This window comes from Cyprinus carpio, chromosome B14 (assembly GCF_018340385.1).
Source record: "Cyprinus carpio isolate SPL01 chromosome B14, ASM1834038v1, whole genome shotgun sequence".
Taxonomy (NCBI): Eukaryota; Metazoa; Chordata; class Actinopteri; order Cypriniformes; family Cyprinidae; genus Cyprinus; species Cyprinus carpio.
Window position 1 is genome coordinate 25,469,449 of NC_056610.1, and position 18,723 is coordinate 25,488,171.

Below are 18,723 nucleotides of genomic sequence, written 5' to 3' on the forward strand. Positions count from 1 at the left end.
CATAATCAGTCCTTTATGGAAAGTGTGAACTGTAAAACTTACATAATCTGTAAAACTTTAGCATGATGTGGAAAAACATTATTGGAGTCAGTTTGTTACTGTATTTTATTATTTATTGTTAACACCTTTTTTATATTTTATTGTGGTGTCATGATTTCCTTTTTGATAAAACAAAGGTTTATTATTATATTTCGTTTGGCGTTTCATTTATTGTATACCCTTTAAATTTGCTTATTGAAAGAACAACAGCAGCAGTATGGTGTACGTAAAAAAACATTTTATTTGAAACATGTATTTGGTACTTGCTACCTTATATATTTACTTTATCCTTTCATTTTTTTATTGTTTGTTGAAAACTTGTCTCGGATGTTTTCTTTGCGTCCACTTTTTGCATAACTCCGGGGTTATCGACAACAAGCTTCTTGCAATTTCTTTCTTAGGAATTAAATGCCTTTTCTCTTAATCTAAAAATCTCTCTGCGAATGATCGTACAGGTGCAGATATATCTCTGCCAGCTCAGCTATTTGACACTCCAGTGTGTTCATGTTGCTAGTGACTAGGCCGGAGATATTGTTCTCTCTTGCCTGACCTCCGTTGAATGAGAAACGAACTGGAAAAAAAAAAATTGCACATTAAAGCAGGTGGAGTTTCAGAACACACCGACCGATTGCATAACCACCACGGACCAATGGAAGCTAAAAGGTTTTTAGGAGCCAAACTGAACTCCCCCAGAAAGTTCGCTTTGGTCAGCTGTTTCAAACTGCTGAAACGAACTCAAAACGAACTTTGTTTGGCCTGATTTTTGTTCGAAAAGTGACATATCAGTTCGTTCTTCGATTCGTTTTGAAGTATATCAGGGCCTTAACAATATGTCTTGCAGATGTAAATGCAGACGTCTCTGTGATACGTGTGCTATCAGGGTTCACTTTGTTGCCACCTAGTGAACAACAACAAAACAAAAATGGATCCTTTTTATTACAGCCTGATGATGCGTTTCCAAAGTTTATTAACATTGTAAATTTAGCCGAGTTTTTTAATTTATATATATTTTTAAAATTATTTTACATTTCTAACTATATTTGTTGTTACCAAATTACAGAACACTATGCTGCTGTGTGAGTGTTGAGGGAGAGACAGAAAATTTAACACGATCAACAATAGTCAACTATTTGGAAACCTAGAGAGACATTATAGTGGATTTATAATTTTGCAAATGGGAACATAAAAAAATTTACATGGTGTCCTATGACGACTTCCGCTTCCAACTTCCCAAGAAATAAGAGAAGGATTTTAGTTTTGAAATGCTGGAAATGTTGGATGACTATTTATGTTCTTCGTACAGATTCAGGTTTCAGTCAGAGACATTGAGGATTCGACTGACTGCTGAACAGAGCTAAAGTTTAAGCAGAAAATTACCTAGCTGTGTTTAAGTGATCTGATGGTTTGTAATTGCACCATCAATGCTGTGCCATAATGAAATAGCCTAGGCTATTTCTGATTCATGAATCTTTTGAATTAGATCAGAACTTTGGAGCAGGTTTTGCGATTGATTTCATGAATTTAATGATTTGCGATCTTTGCTCTGAAGTCCTTGACTAGATCTACTTAAAGAAAAGAGAGGTTTAGTGCCAGATTTTTATGTATGTGAAACTTAGCTAGCAGGAGACAAATTAAGTTATATTTTAATATATATATATATATATATATATATATATTCTCTTTCAAGTAGTTACATATTTAAAATAAAACATTTAAAACAGAAAGAAAAGTCAATTACAAAATGAGATTTGGGTGAAAATGTAAAAAATCTGACCCACATTTCTCTGTGTTCTTACATTGGCAAAAAGTGAATGAATCATGATGTCAGCTGTGCATCATCATACAACATAATCATGTTACTATTGCACATGATGTTTATTTAAATGCATACATGATATTTCTAGATACTATAAAGTGTACTGTCTTACAACTTTTCTTTCTGATACCATCTCATAAAAAAAAAAAAAAAAAAAACTATTCTGGATTTGTAACAGAGAAATGCATTTTCTGCAAAGCTGCTTTAAAACAATATGCAATGTGAAAAGCACTATACAAATAAATGTGAATTAAATTGAATGAGCCGTTGCATTATTGGTTACTGTGCTATTCTGAAGTTAAGGACCCATGACCGTTGACAAATATGACAATACATCTGAACTAGCCTTGCATTGATGGCACACATGGAGGCTCTATAGTCTCAGCTGACTTTGAAATTGCAAAAATCGCAACAACATTATTTATTGTTGCAACAAGCTACAGTTTAATATAAATGTTTACTTCTTCTTTATCTTCTTCTTCTACACATTTCTCCTAGTGTCACTGTCTGTTTTAGATTTATTTTAGTGCAGACTAACAGCATCAGCAGCAGCATCTTCCTCTATAAGAGGAAACTTCCTCTTCAGATATTTCCTCATTGTGCCGTAAGGACACTTGATGAGAGCCAGAACACAGATCATCACACTCTTCTGCTGGGATTGAGTTCTTCTGAAAAACTGGACTTTAGAGAAATGATGCTCATCTTTGGACTGATGCTGCTGCTGCTGCTGCAAACTGCTGCATGTGAGTCACTTTCACATCAAATTCGTATGATGCTGATAAATCAGATCAATCTCTGAAATAAAAACAAAGTAATATTCAAGTCTTTTTCAAAACTTATAGTGAAATACTTGGATGTCTTTGATAAATACCGCAAAGTGATAGTTGTGTCTTTAAAAGTTTGTGGTGGTAATTCAGAAATAAACTGCAGGAGTCTGAATTCCCCCCACAGCTGACAGAGCTTCTCAGAAATCTCCTTCTGTAAAGTATAAGTGCTGATTATGTACCCGGAAATACAAAAAGTACAAACTACTTTATCTTTTCAGGAGCTTTTTTTTTTTTTTGCATGTGTATTCTTGTTTTCACGCATTATCACATGGTTCTGCTTTATCGCCGCTAACAGATCTCTAACTTCCACTTTCCTACTTTTTTTGTTTGTTGTTGTTTTGCAAATAATATGCCTATACATCAGTAATTATAAATTACATTTGAATCATTTTTGTTGCAGTCATTATTTGCATGAAAATATTTTCTTTACACTCAAAATGTGATAGGAGCACAATTCAAAGCAGAAATTTCATAGCAATCCTTGGTATTATTAAACATTAAGATGTCATGGCAGCACATGCAACAATTACAAATTTTTCCATTTATATTGTGCACACATACTACCATTTATTTATAAATCCAGATATGTGCATGGCAGCTAGGGTTTATACACCAGACCTCTGATGTTCTGGCTGGTGCACATGTATTTAATGTTATATGAATTACATTATGAGCAATGATGGATTGGAGATGCTTTTTCTGTGTGTTATACATGTCTTCCACTTGCTATTTTTCCAGTTGTTTTCAAAAAGTGCTTGGGGTATAAAGAAAAACTGCACTTGTTAAACCATTTTATGATGTTTTTAGATGATTACTAAGAACATCATTTGATAAACCTGATATGAGACCAAGAGTCTGATATGTGTCTTCTCCAGAACTTATTATGAATGTTTGTGTTATTGTGTCTGTTGAAATACATGATGAGAGAGATTATATTTCTACCAGCAGTAACACTCTGACTCTGTCTGTTGATTTTGGTAGGTACCCTTCATAGTGTGTTTTGTTCTTTAGGTCTGGATCAGCTCTGCAGGTTTGGTCAACTAAATTCGATCAGTCAGTGTTACGCAGCTCTGGGACACAAACTCAATCTGCAGATGAAGCTGTACCCTTCATATACTGAACTTTATTTGTATAAGACGTTAAATGATGGCAGTACACTGGACGTTTTTAGCATAACAGACAATAAAGAACATAAACAAGAATCCATCAGAAACCGTTCTTCTTTAATAATATGACTCTGATCATAAACAATGTGACCAGAGCAGATTCAGGAAGATACACACTAGATGTCGTTGAGATAGATATGGCAATGAGCAGTGATCTTCAAGTGAATGTTGAAGGTACACAAACTCTCTCATCAGATTCATTCTGTCTTGACATTGACTCTGGATATGTGTTGACTGTCATGTGTCCCTCCCTCCAGCTCCTATTGGCTCAGTGGAAGTGTCAATCATCTGCTCCTCCAATCAGACTTCAGTGTTCTGCTCCTCTAAAGGTGATAAGATCATCTACAGCTGGACTCTGAATGGAAAAATACTAGAAGAAGGACTAATGTTTGGAAACAGCAGGATTGATCTGGATAATGGAACTGATGGAGACATCAGCTGCATCGTGAAGAACAACGTCAGTCACGAACAGAAGACCATTACACTCAAACCCTGTCCTGGTGAGATTTTATTACATGAATGTTCATGTGTATACATACATACATATAAAGCACAGCAGCACCAATGATGAAGAACAGTCAAGTTTCTTAACTGGGCTCTTAATGGACTCTATGCACGGCATGTAACTTGCATATTTGTGGCGAAATCTCAGGATGCATAAAAGTTTCCAGTCTTTATACAGCCATGGCGTGAGTGCATTACCAGCTGCAATCTTTTGTCAAGGAACGATTAATATAAAACAATATTCATACATTTTATTGCTATAATATTACAAAGTATACCACAGTAATATACTTATTTAATGAAGAGTTCCATAAAGTTCAAGCCACTTCAAGAATGACGACAACATACGGTTCTACACTAGGTAAGATCTAAACACTTATATACTTCACTATACTGCTGAGCACGATGTAGGCCTATTGTGAATTCTTGTCGCTGTGGTTGCCTGTTAGTTTAAAAACCTCTTCTGTGGGTCTGGGCAATACGTGTTAACGAGTTAATAAATATTTCCCCTAAGAATAAAAATGTCATCATATACTCACCTTTATGCTGTTGTAAACCTATATGGCTTTCTTTCTTCATTGGCATAGAGGGTGACACTTTACATTAAGGTTTCCTTTATAAAGTGTTTATAAACGTGTTAACAAATGAATAATACCTCACTTACAAATGCATTATAAATCATTGCTAAGCAGCTATAAATGCAAGAGTAAAAGGGTGATTTTTATGTAATACCTGCCAAATACTGAGCCATGTTTGACTCAGATGATATAAATGCTTAACAAATATATTTTTAAATACTTATTTCACTCAAAACCAGATTCCTGATTCATTTCATTATGCAACAAAAATATACTATTATAGCAAGATTGAAGGGTGTTGTATTCATGGTTTTCTCTTTTATATTTTATGACTCGTGTCACTTTTCTTACAATGTTTCCTACCAGAATCTACTCTGCACCTTACCCATGATTCTCCACAAAAGTTCATGATGCCTATCCACAGCAATGATTAGAAACCGATATATTTTGTTTATCAAGATGAAATGATCATCTTGATTTTTATTTTGGGGAAGAAAATAATAAAAACACACCCATGACTTGATGAGATATTAATATTGAAAATTTGAATTCCAATATTATCTGTGAACCTTAATGTAATAAGCCATTGATTGATGATTTATAAACTTTAATAACCTGTGAAAGCGAACCTTACTGTAAAGTGAACATCTGTGAACCAGTTATTAATGAGTTATAAACATTAATAACCTTAATGTAAAGTGGACACAATAATAATTTATTTATTGATTAATTGATTATTATTGCACACAGAAAAAGTTAGTATTTTCTGGTGAAATATTTTTTTCACAAACAACTCTCAACTTGAAACAAAAAGATTAATCTTTTCTTTTACAGCACAGTAGAATGTTACTGAGCATAGCTTCACACACAAAAGTGGCTTATAAAAGTAAACTCACATTATAACTAAGAATCAAATCTGTACAACAAAAATATTTGATAAATGCAAAATCAATAAAGGCACCTAAATATTTTTTTAAATCTAATTTAACAGTTTTGAGAAAATAATTAAATCAATGACTGACATCACCGTTACAGAACATTATCATATTAATAAGCAAACAGTAATTATTTTTGATATCATGATAAAGCCCACTGTAACTTCAGTATTTGTTCATCCACACTCGCAGTAACGAAACCTGTGCGCGAGCAAACCGTCGCGGGAGTGCCAGAGCAGTTATTTATTTGTATGGTAACAAATTAATTCAACTAACAAAGCGATTACACATATAAACACCGGAAAAATATACTCTGCAGTGTCACCTCACAGTTAGCTGAGCAGTAAAATTAATAAACACACTGCGAGAGCACGCTTCAGAGCACGCTAGGACACTCCAAACAGCATGACTTCTTCTTCTTTGAAAACGTGACTTTAAATCAGATCCTCGTTAGCACATTTACAGGCTTTGGTGACACACTGGCAACTACAGACACACAGGATTTAGTGATGTGATCCTGAAACAATATAACAAAAATGCATTATATGCATTGAAAATTCTTTTAATTGGTAGTAGTAGCTACTTCTAATTAAAAAAAAATAATAATAATAATAACATATTTGTCACTGATTGTATTGAAGGGCAGTGAGGAAGCAGGATTCAGATGCAGCAGTACCTACTATTTTTGTTAAGAAGATTACTGATCTCAGGGAAATGTAGGACAACAAATCATTCTGTGCATTAATAATTAATAAATGATTAGTGTGTGCACTTCACTTTAAAGTTCACTTCCACAGGTTACTAACGTTAATAACTCATTAATAAATGGTTCACAGGTGTTCCCTTTACATTAAGGTCCTAGGTTTGTGCCAGCTCTGCTCCATTTCAGTGTAGCTCTGTACAGGAGGAACTGCACTGACTTTCAGTTCTGAATAGTGTGCTGTCTGGTACAATTTATGGATGGGAGTCCTTTAAAACAATCTGTGAAGATAATTACATTGGGTGACATATTGAATTGATTTCAGATACATTTTAAATTACTTTCAGTTGCATTTTAAATTGTTACATTGTAAATTAAACTATATTTAAAATCAATTATGAAGAATTAGTCTATATAATGTTACAAACATGCCAATACACTGTAAAGAGTTCAGTAATATTTAAAGGATGTCTCTATCCCTCTTAACCATTTCTGATCTTGTTGGTTTTTTTACTGAACAGCTTCACAATGTTTATGTTAGGGATTCTTGGAAAACTGCTATTATTAAATACTGCATAATCATTCAATTTAAGCTTCAGGTTACAGATAATAAAATAATTTTAAATATAAGAAAGAACTGTCAGAAACTGTCAGACTTAAGGTATATTACGATACATGGCAATCTAAAAATGGAAGCAGTATTTAAAATACTTTATATCAAGTGAAGATGTTCCTATCACAGCAAACACGTATCAGAGCCACAGATGCAAATAAACGTGGATTACCGGGAGCCCTGCTGTTATTGTTACTATCTCTTAGGGGTTATAAAACCCTGAGCTGAATGGAGTTTAAAGCTAAACTCTATTTAAGTGCTGATCAAATCGGTGCAGCAGCATTATCCAGCCATATTAACTAGATTTGTTTTAGAAGACTATAGCACAATACTCACCCTAAAGTTGTCGATGAAACATTAAACACCCAACACCACCATCCGTGTGATGAAATTAATTTACAGTAATCCGGGGAAATTCTTGTAAGCGGAAAAATCATCTTCTCCTTTTGTCATTTTGAAAGCTCTATAAGGAACAATGGCTCCCAGTGCAGCACCGGATGTAAGTAAGCACCCTGAGGAAAAACGTGGAAGTGACCGTGCATAGAGTCCATTCTTGAAAAGCATAGCATCACTAGTTTGTTTCAGCTTGATCTCAGCAGTGAATTGTGTTGATGTGCTTCAGAGAGAAAGAAACTGATTCTGTGCTGATGTTTTATTTCAGAACAAACTACTGCAGCTGTGACCTCTAGTGTGACCTCTGCAGTGACCAGCAGCACACAGACACCAGAAGGTGGTACGGGTTTAACAAACACACTCCTGGAAACATGAAGGATGGGTTTTGTTTTGAGTCTAATTCTTGTTGTTCATGTGTTCAGTGTCTCTGGTGTTTGTGTTGGTCTGGTGTCTTCAGCTGATGGTTCTGTTGGGTCTGTTAGGAGCTTTTCACATCTACATGAGACACACATCAGGTGAGAGACATTTATCATCATCATTATAGGTTTGACATGCAGATATTAAGAGTGTGAAGATGATGATGATGATGATGTGATGCTTTTAGGAAAGAAGCAGAAAGATCAGAAAGTGAGGATGAGAAGATTGAGAGAAGGACATGAACACACAGCAGAAGATTCATGAGAGCAGCAGCAGATCATCACATCTATGAGAAATGACTTCCTATAATGTCACAGATTCTCACATTAATCCAGCTTTCATCTGTCTTTTATTTCTCTGAGTTAGATCTGCTAGATTGTGAAGTCATTCTTTGTTTATTTTCACATTTCTGCTCTTAGGGTTAATTTTCAGTGTCTATTTAGATGTTTTATCTGTTTGAAGCTCTTGATCCATTTCTCAGTTTTGGGGTGCCTTTTAAAGTGACTTTTTAGATGACTTTTAACTTGTTTAATTTGTGCATTTGTAAATGGAGTCAGTGTTGGAAATAACATGCATTGAAATAAAACTGTATTTGCAGTCAAAAGTGACAAGTGTATAGAATGTTCACTTTTTTACAGTCAATTAATATTCTACAGTGAATGCAGTCAATTAACATTTTAAGCAACAGAAAGCACACAATTAATTTGAACTGACATAAAAACAAAGGACAAAAACAACACACCCAGAAATCAAATTAATTTTAATAATTAGTCCAACTGTAACTTGTTTTCCCCTGAAGATGTTGCTAATAACAAAGAAAGTGTTAATTGATTAGACTTGTATTATTTTACATTATGGACTTAGGTAATACTTTGACGTTAGTTGTGCTTTCTCATCGCTCAGTCATTTTCAGTTTTTGATCTCTGCTGTTTGTAGACTATCCATGGTAAATTCTAGCCAGATGACTAGTTCAAACTCAGCAACATTGGGCCTGATTATTGCAGCAGCAAACAAGCTAAAATTACTCCTCAGCACATGATATGTGAACCTTCTTCTGTGTTTTTACGAACACGCGGGTAAACATTGTATTGATAAAGCAAAAACACAAATTTGAACACTGATGTTTTAATTACTCATTCTTAATATTTAAATTAATAATCTTTTTTTTTTCTTTAAATGTTAATGAATTATTTGTTAATTTTAGCTACAACAACAACATTTATTTATAGAGCACATTTAAACACAATCAAGGTTGGCCAAAGTGCTTTACAAAGAATAAAACACAAAAGAAAACAAGAAAATCAACAAACAAATAAAATCAGCAGAATACTGCAGGAAACATACACTGTAAAAAAATTCAAGCTGTTTCAACTAATTATTATTTAGAAACTAATTCCACAGAAATTCTACGTTCAGTCAGTTTCTGTCTTCAAAGTGTTGCCTGTTATTTTTTAGTTGGCTCAACCTTTACTGAAATAGTTTTATAGTACATTCAACTAATGTTGTAATTGGTCAAACATTTAGAAAACTACAGCAAATTGTGTCAATTAAAATGTAACCATTCACTCCCTGTGTTTCATATGTTACCTCAACTAAGATTTATTATTTGGGCATCATAATTTGGGCACATGAATGTCATGTTTTCCTGACTTTCAATAAAAGAGAAAAAACTTAGAGAAACTGATAACGGCGGTCAGAAAAGAAAGCGATATCAAATTTACCATCCCTCCCACAGACGCTGCAATGAGTCAATGTGATTGTCTCACTTCAGTTCCTGAGAGATGGTGGTTCCCAGGAATCTGAATGACTCCACTGCAGCCCCAGTGCTGTTCATGATGGTGAGTGGAGGGAGTGCAGGGGGGTTTCTCCTGAAGTCCACAATCATCTCCCACTGTTTTTAGAGTGTTCAGCTCCAGGTTGTTAAGACTGCACCAGACAGCCAGCTGCTCAGCCTCTTGTCTGTAAGCAGACTCGTCACCGTCCTGGATGAGAACGATGTCTGTAGTGTCGTCTGCAAACTTCAGGAGCTTGACAGAGGGGTCCTTAGATGTGCAGTTGTTGGTGTAGAGGGAGAAGAGCAGTGGGGAGAGAACACATCCCTGAGGGGCACCAGTGTTTGCGGAGCAGCTGTTGGACATGAATTTCCCCAGTCTCACTAACTGTTGCCTATCTGTCAGAAAGCTGGTGATCCACTGACAGATAGAGCTAGGAACAGAGAGCTGGGGCAGTTTGGTCTGGAGGGCTGTTGGGATGATGGTGTCGAAAGCCGAACTAAAATCCACAAACAGGATCCTCACATAAGTCTCTGTTTTGTCCAGATGTTGCATGATGAAGTTGACTGCATCATCCACGGACCTGTTTGCTCGGTAAGCAAACTGCAAGGGGTCCAGTAAGGGTCCAGTGATGTCCTTCAGATAAGCCAGAACAAGTTTTTCAAATCACTTCATAACGACAGATGTTAGAGCCACAGGTCTGTAGTCGTTAAGTCCTGTTATCTTTGTGTGTGAAGTTTTGAAGAAAAATAGGGCAAAGTTTTGAAAATGTATATGTAAGACCGTAAAACACTGTAAAAGACTACAAGCGATTTATCTCATGATAAAACAGTTCAAAGTGTGTGTGTGTTGTTCTTCAGGTCTGGAGTTCAACTGCAGTTTTAATCAATCAAATCCCTGTTACGCAGCTCTGGGACACAAACTCAGTCTGCTGATGGTGCTGGACACTAGTGAATATAACCTGTGGTTACGTAAGGGGAACCACATAACCTGGTCTGGGGAGCCATCTGATGTTCCATCCGTCGACAACTGGTTCTTCTGTTTCTGTTTCCACAGAGCCTGGACTCCCGGCGCCGTGGTGGTCAGCTAGAATACCTGGTAGACTGGGAAGGCTATGGCCCGGAGAAACGGTCTTGGGTTCCCAGGGATGACGTTTTTGACCCCACTCTGCTGGAGGCTTTCCATTCTACACATCCCGACTGTCCTGCTTCCCTAGAGGTAGACCACCATGACATCGGGGTCCTCGTCCCTCAGGAGCGGGCCGTGGAGGAGGGGGTACTGTCACGGATAGGCCAGGCTCACTCACTACCCAATCACAGCGCACACCCTCACCTGAGTTTTAAGTACACACACCTGTTCCATATGATCGCCCTCATCAAGACTGTTTCATAAGGACATATCTCACATCACTCCAGTGTCCGGTCTCATTGATACGAAGTGGAATCTTTATGCTACTCCAGCCAAAGATTGATAACCTTTCCTTCCTTGTGTACTCATCTCCTGTGCTCCTCTCCAGCATCTGTCTCCTCCATTGTCCAGTCACATCCAACAGTGAGGTGTGTTCTATCTACCATCCAACTACCAACCATTCCACGAGCTCCTGTAAGATAAAGAAGCATTATTGCTGACCAATATAATTCTGGGAACCTATCCATTTAACTACCCACTCAACTGCCATTCTCCTTTCTGCCTCTGTTGCCATCAATAAATATACCTGTTGATTCTAATCCTCTGTCTGTGTCTCCTTCAATAACACATTTGACTGGTGAAATGATTTGCAAACCCGCTCCGAAATTTCGATCTGAATCAAAAGATTCATGAACCTGCTCCGATATTCCAATCTGAAATGATCGTTCACAAAACATTATTCAGATCGGAACTTCAGAGCATGGATTGTGAATCATTTGATACACATCGGGACTTCGGTTTGGGTTGAATCGTTTAATTCAGATTAATTAATTCGGATTAATTGACTACAGAGCGTGTATCACAAATCTTTTTTCTCTGATTTTTTTTTTTGAAGATAAGTGACAAAAACAATAACTCACTTCAATGTCTGACTTGTATTAAAATTATGTCCATAAGCTTTTTATGAAATTTGAATTAACTCAATATGTTGCTTTACCTCTTCATATTTAGGGAGAGAACTATAGTTTCCAAAGTTGGACATCACTTTTTATAATTTTCAAGGGTGTGGAATTTAGTAGAGATGCTATGACATGTCCCAACTGTCACAGTTCGAAATAGACCCAAAAGCGAAAGATGGTTAATGATTTATTGAAATAAAAGAGAATAAATGCAACACAGGCTGTCTGCCGATCACAGGTCATCTTGGTGAACACAGAACAGGAAAAACAAAATCCAGACTGAAACCAGGCAGGATGAATGACGCAGGTAAGCGGTCAGGTAGTGCTCGCAGGTAAAGACAAGTGCAGGCTCCACCAGGCAGTAACCGCAGCACAGAGAATCAGACTTGACTCAGGAAAGCCAGAGCAGCAACTCATCTGACATACGCACTGACAGGACAAGAATCAGTTTGGTATAAGTGGCAGTGGGTGATAATAGACTGGAAATGTACAGTTTTATACCATTGTGCTGACAAAGTCAGTTTTTCATTTTTTTTGTGTGTGTTTGTGTTCAGTGTTCACAATTGGGTTATCTTTTTAGTTTTGTAAGTAATTAGTTCTTGTCCCTGGGTGAAGAATTTTCCTTCAATTGTTAATTTTTGGGCCTAAGTATTCTGTTCGAAAGAAAAATGTGTTAGTTTTAATGATTTTTTTATCTGGTACTGCAAAATTAGCCCTTTGAAAGACAAGGAAAAATAAACTGTTGGGGCAAGGAGCAATAAGTGTTGTACCCATGTTTTTGGGGCTTTTAGCATCTCGACTGAGAGTGGAGTATGCATACTATAAGCTGGTAGAATCATTGACAAAGTTTATAGAATTATGGGGAATAAATGAAGTATTATGTACACTGCATGATGATGAGTTTGTTTTGATGTTTTGAAAGAAAAATGTGATTAAATTAATGTAATTTAATTGTAAAAATAAAGGTGAACTTAAAATTATACCTTCTCTCTCTCTCTCAGTGTATTTTAATGTAAAAGAACCTCCCCTCATATGGGGGAACGTCCTCTTTCTTTCTTTGTTAAAGTCATGTAATTTCCTGATGTGTCAGTAGAGCTGCTGTCTGTCAGTGAAGACACTGAATGAGACTCGATCTGACTCTCTTCTGCTGGGATTGAGTTCTTTTGAAGCTGGACTTTAGAGAAATGATGCTCATCTTTGGACTGATGCTGCTGCTGCTGCAAACTGCTGCATGTGAGTCACTTTCACATCAAACTCATCTTATCAAGCTGAATCAGATCAATCTCTGATGAATATAATAGTTCATTAAGAGTCTGCACTGATATATCGGTATCGTTTTTGACCTTCTTGAACTGTGTATTAGTGGAATATTATAACATGTCAGAGAAAGTGTTTAAGTCACAGTAAAAGAGAGACTGTTTAAGACCCATGAAATCAAGAGCATAGTATAGTCTGTATACAGTCTTTTTAGACCCATATAACAATTGATTTTTGTACTTCTATATCAGAAAATGTAAATAGCATTCACTGACTGATTAAAAGATATTACTTTCCCTTTTAAGAACTTGCAAACTAAGCTAACATTTATTGTAAACTCTTTGCCTGCAGTGCTGTTCTTTTCACACGGTTCATCTTTTCCGCTTTTCTTCTCTTGCAGATGTCTGTCCTTGTCTAACTTCTCTTTTTTAAACCCTACAAATCCAATCTGTTCTTCTCTCTCACTTCTCAAAAATGCTGCATCCCAATCTTCCCTAAAAGCATGTGTTCTTGCCGTCTAGCATTGTGTAATACAATGACTGACATGAAGACTCATTTATATAGACTTCATATTTTATTTGCTTTATACAGGTTTTTATAGCACAAACTAATTTATTATCTGAAACACATTATATTCATATAAATAGATTAGTCTATGTGGAAATTGATTTTTTTCTCCGTTATTTCGAAGCCTTAACTGGCACAAATAGATCACATCAGGTCATCTGTAATGTATCTGCTTGTTTTACACTCTTTGGCCACCAGGTGGTATTGTGAGCAAATGAAGCCTCGAGAAATTAACCCTTTTGTGAACCACTTGGATGAAAAGCTTCAATGCTTCGTAAGGCTTCATCTTGCAATCACTACCGTGTTGAAAAGCTTAGAGTAAAAAATAGCAAGTTAAGAGCTTTATTTAACACCTTTTGTACACACAATATTTGTGTAAATATACATTTCTCTTCAGTTGTCCCATGGCAATTTAATTGCTTCTAATTAAGTGATAAAAAGCAGTTGCAAATGTTTGACAAAATACACATAACCATCTCTGTTCCAATTAAATGTGCAACACTTAACATTTTACACAAATTACGTGTGATACAGTATCTTATTAAATGCACTTACAACACAAAGTACTCCCCAACACCTCATAACTACGACCAACATAACCTCCTCAACGTGACAAATGATGGGTTATGTTTAGTCTCAAATACAGCTTCAATGCAGGATTGCAATGCAATGTGGATTTATTGTGTGAGAGAAAGTTGATCTATATCTGCAACAGACTTCAGTAGAAGATTTTGTTTAACACAATACAAGATGAAGGCTTTAGCTAAAGCAGCATTAAAAAGTTACCTTGTTTTGAAAACTTACCAAACACGTTACATTGAATTAATACATATAAAAACACAAACCAACTCATTCTCACCTGTGAAAGTGCATCCCATTTCTTCACAAACTTTAATCTCTGCTGTTTTTACCACACTGCATGTCTTGGAAAACTCACTGGTTTTTACTTGACTGGATTCATTTAGTAACCAAACACCGCTATGTGATGTTAAGAGATGCACAACAATTCTGAACTATTTTCATTTGTTAAATTGAGCAAAGCAGACAATATTTGGAATTGTGCAAATATTGAGGAAAAACTTGATATTGCTAAACTACGTATATATGTTATAAATATAAAACACTAACCTGTACACTTTTGCCATTGTATTTTAGTGGCATATAACAGCATTCTAATAGTCTTCATCACACATTCAGTTGTCCTGCATCATGTTCATCAGCAGCTGCATCAGTGTAAGATGACGGACAGGTCTGGATAGGGCGGGGTGCATTAATTGTGTTAATATTTTTAACACATTATTATTTTCCCATGATTATTGACAGCAATTAGCACATTAATTAAACAGTCTAGTTGCAATATTACATTAAGAGTCTGTAGTGATCTAGTCATAGACTTTTCTGGTCTGTACAGTTTATATTAGTGGAGTGTTTAAAATGTGAGAGGAAGTGTGTGTTTCTTTCTTCATGTATGTTTGTGCTGAAAGTTTGAGGAAGGATTCATCAAATGATGTCAGTCCATTAAATCTGATGTCAGAAAGATCAAGACATTATTTATAAACAGAGAAATGTCACAGGTTAATGGAATTGGACAGAAAGTGCCTGACAAAGTCAATTTATGATTTGTCAGAATAATGTAAAAATGCATAAAGTGTTTGCAGACAGTGAAAGCATGATAGTTAAATTTGAATACAATCAACATTTAGATTTGCTTTTTGACTGAGGCCATACAAAAAAGAAAAAAATAAATAAAAATAAGCTGATATTACAGTCAAAATGAATAACTTTAACAGTTATTTTTTTACTACACACTAAAAAGAGTTAAATATGTCCAGTAATGTGATAATGTTCAGTATCCTGCTAATTAGTAGTAAGTCTGGAGACACACAAATCACAAAAATCTGCTTATGATGAAGATGAGCATTATTGAGATGCACTGAGATCAGATCAAGAGTCTGTCTGATGTGTTTCTTCAGCTGAACTTTAATTCTGTGAATGTTTGTGTAATTTATATCTGATTTTAATGAATAATGTTTATAGATTTTGGTATATTTCATTGTGTGTTTTGTTCTTCAGGTCTGGAGTTTAACTGCAGTTTTGATCAGTCTGATCCCTGTTACACAGCTCTGGGACACAAACTCAATCTGCTGATGTTGCGGGATGCTAGTGAATATGACCTGAAGATACAAAAGAGAATAAACAACAACACAGCAGATGATCCAGTTTGTAGAGTAAAGAATGACAGAATGAAGGAATGTGATCTTTATAATAACAGACCTGAAGTGACAGTCATTAATGGGATTCTGATAATAAACCGTGTGATCAGAGCCGATTCAGGGAATTACAGATTAACTCTCGAGAGCTCAGACGGCTCAGAAACATCTAGAGATCTTCAAGTGATTGTTGAAGGTACAGAAACTCTCTCATCAGACTCATTACAATGTCATGTTCTCCAAAGATCTCACTCTAATAAAAATGAATCAGTTGAATCTCTGTGAAGGTTTTTATTCCTGTAGCACACAGTAAACACACTTCATACTCCAGTTATAGTATGAGTAGTGTGGAAGAACAAGATTCTGTTTGTCATGTGACTGTGATGTGTCCCTCCCTCCAGCTCCCGTTGGCTCAGTGGAAGTGTCAATCATCTGTTCCTCCAGTGGGGGGATGAGGGTGTTCTGCTCCTCTGAGGGGGATCATCTCCTCTACAGCTGGACTCTGAATGGAGATCCACTGATGGATGGAAACAGCAGCATTGATCTGGATGAGGGAACTGATGGAGACATCAGCTGCAGCGTGAAGAACCACGTCAATCATGCACAGAAGACCATTAGACTCAAACCCTGTCCTGGTGAGACCATGTCTGTTCATCTACAGATATCAACATCATATACCTACATAAAGAGATTAGTGTGGCAAAGATTAGTGTGTGTATCTTAAGTTTATCATGAAAATGATTATTATAATATCTAACATATCAGCTTTCTGGTTTCATTGATGTTATGATTTATCATGATTTCTGTTTGTCATCTTCCCTCTGTATGTTCTCTCTGGTAACAATCTTCATAGTCATAATAATATGTTACCTCAGTAAATGAGATAGTCAACAAAGATATTGTTTATAATTAAATGTGACAATTCAGAATGCATTATGTGTATTAAAGAGTGGAATATATAGGGAAATAAAATGCTCACTGTGAACAGCAAAATGGTCAACACTTCTTATAGTCCAAAAAGTGACAGGTTTTTCTCTAGAAACTCTTTGATGGCTATTTCATACTGTCTTGAATGAAGAAAACAAACTGGATCTAAGCAGGACAGAGAGAGAAGAGAATGGTAGAAAGTTTGAGAAACAGATTCCTCACTGGTTGGAGATGCTGCTGGCCTTTGAGAAAGAGTTCCTAAGTAAAAAAACATTTCAAACAATAAAAACAGAAGATAAGAGTAGAAGGAAAAAGAATAATAATTTTGGATTTAAAAAGGAAAATATCTTTTGGAAATCATTTGGTTAAAAGTGGCTAAATTAATAACTGCAAATAAATGTAGAAAGAGAATTGCTGCATATGGAAAATGTAACGAAATTTGCTTTAGTTTGAAAGGTAAAAATAATTTCAAAATTGCAGATGTTTACAGATACTCGAAATAAAAAATATATGCTTAATAGAGTTGTGTGTGTGTGTGTCTGATCCCTGTTGTGTGTGTGTGTGTGTGTTGTTCTTCAGGTCTGGATCGGTTCTGCAGGTTTGATCAGTCTGATCCCTGTTATGCAGCTCTGGGACACAAACTCAATCTGATGATGGTGCAGGATGATATTAAATATGACCTGATGCTAATGAAGATAATAAACAACACAGCAGATGATCCAGTTTGTAGAGTAAAGAATGGCAAGATGAGGATGAGTCAGTGTGATCTTTATAATAACAGACCTGAAGTGACAGTCATTAATGGGACTGTGATAATAAACCGTGTGATCAGAACAGATTCAGGGAATTACAGATTAACTCTCTTTCACTCAGATGGCTCAGAAACATCTAGAGATCTTCAAGTGATTGTTGAAGGTACAGAAACTCTCTCATCAGACTCATTATAATCTCATGTTCTCCAAACATCTCACTCTCATACAAATGAATCAGCTGAATCTCTGTGAAGGTTTTTATTCCCATAGCACACAGTAAACACACACTTCATACTCCAGTAATAGTATGATGAGTAGTGTGGAAGGACAAGAGTTTGTGTGTTGTCATGTGACTGTGATGTGTCCCTCCCTCAAGCTCCTATTGGCTCAGTGGAAGTGTCAATCATCTGCTCCTCCAGTGGGGGGATGAGGGTGTTCTGCTCCTCTGAGGGGGATCAGCTCCTCTACAGCTGGACTCTGAATGGAGATCCACTGATGGATGGAAACAGCAGCATTGATCTGGATGAGGGAACTGATGGAGACATCAGCTGCACTGTGAAGAACCACGTCAGTCACACACAGAAGACCATTAGACTCAAACCCTGTCCTGGTGAGATCATGTCTGTTCATCTACAGATATAATTTCTGTGAATCAGATGTCAACATCATATGTCTACCAAAATATCTAATGTCATTATTAAAACCAATTGTGCTGAAGAGTTGTAATACAATGTCTCTTTTCAGCTATAGAACATATTTATTATAATTTCTATTGTTCTGTGGTATGCAATTATTTTTATGTAAACATACAGCTTTGAAGAAGATCTGACACCCACATTACAGATCCACATCACTTCAAATTATTTAAGTTATTTCAGAGTCCTCACAACAGCAATTGAACCCAAACCCAAAAAGAGACTGAACAAGCTAAAAAATGACTAATAGGAGAAAAAAATTCCCACTAAGTTACATTCATTATCATCTTAATAAAGCGCTCTTTTTTATTCTGCTTTTCCACACATACATACTGTACAGACAAACACTCGCACACATGGAGTTGACGTTCTCAAAAAATAGCTCACAACCAAAAAACTAGAAAAGATGTTTCTCAGTAGCGAGGTAAAAACAGGGCTGTTCTTGAAACAGATAAACTTACACTTTCA

The 18,723-nt window shown here is 36.1% G+C and overlaps 1 protein-coding gene across 14 annotated transcripts in view; it reads left to right on the forward strand.

The window, feature by feature from the left end:
• The first annotated feature begins 2,522 nt into the window (after positions 1-2,522).
• LOC109067214 overlaps positions 2,523-18,723 on the forward strand; it is a 280,709-nt gene continuing 264,508 nt past the window's right edge. For 12 of the 14 annotated variants that reach the window (XM_042738744.1, XM_042738740.1, XM_042738741.1 and 9 more), the window contains exons 1-4: positions 12,944-13,080; positions 15,745-16,077; positions 16,283-16,516; positions 17,388-17,723. In XM_042738744.1, the coding sequence (XP_042594678.1) occupies positions 13,032-13,080; positions 15,745-16,077; positions 16,283-16,516; positions 17,388-17,723 (952 nt within the window). In that variant the 5' untranslated portion in view covers positions 12,944-13,031. Of the gene's footprint in view, positions 2,599-3,693; positions 4,023-4,105; positions 4,349-12,943; positions 13,081-15,744; positions 16,078-16,282; positions 16,517-17,387; positions 17,724-18,723 lie in introns of those variants that run through there. The other 2 variants (XM_042738737.1, XM_042738734.1) reach the window with 2 other exon arrangements.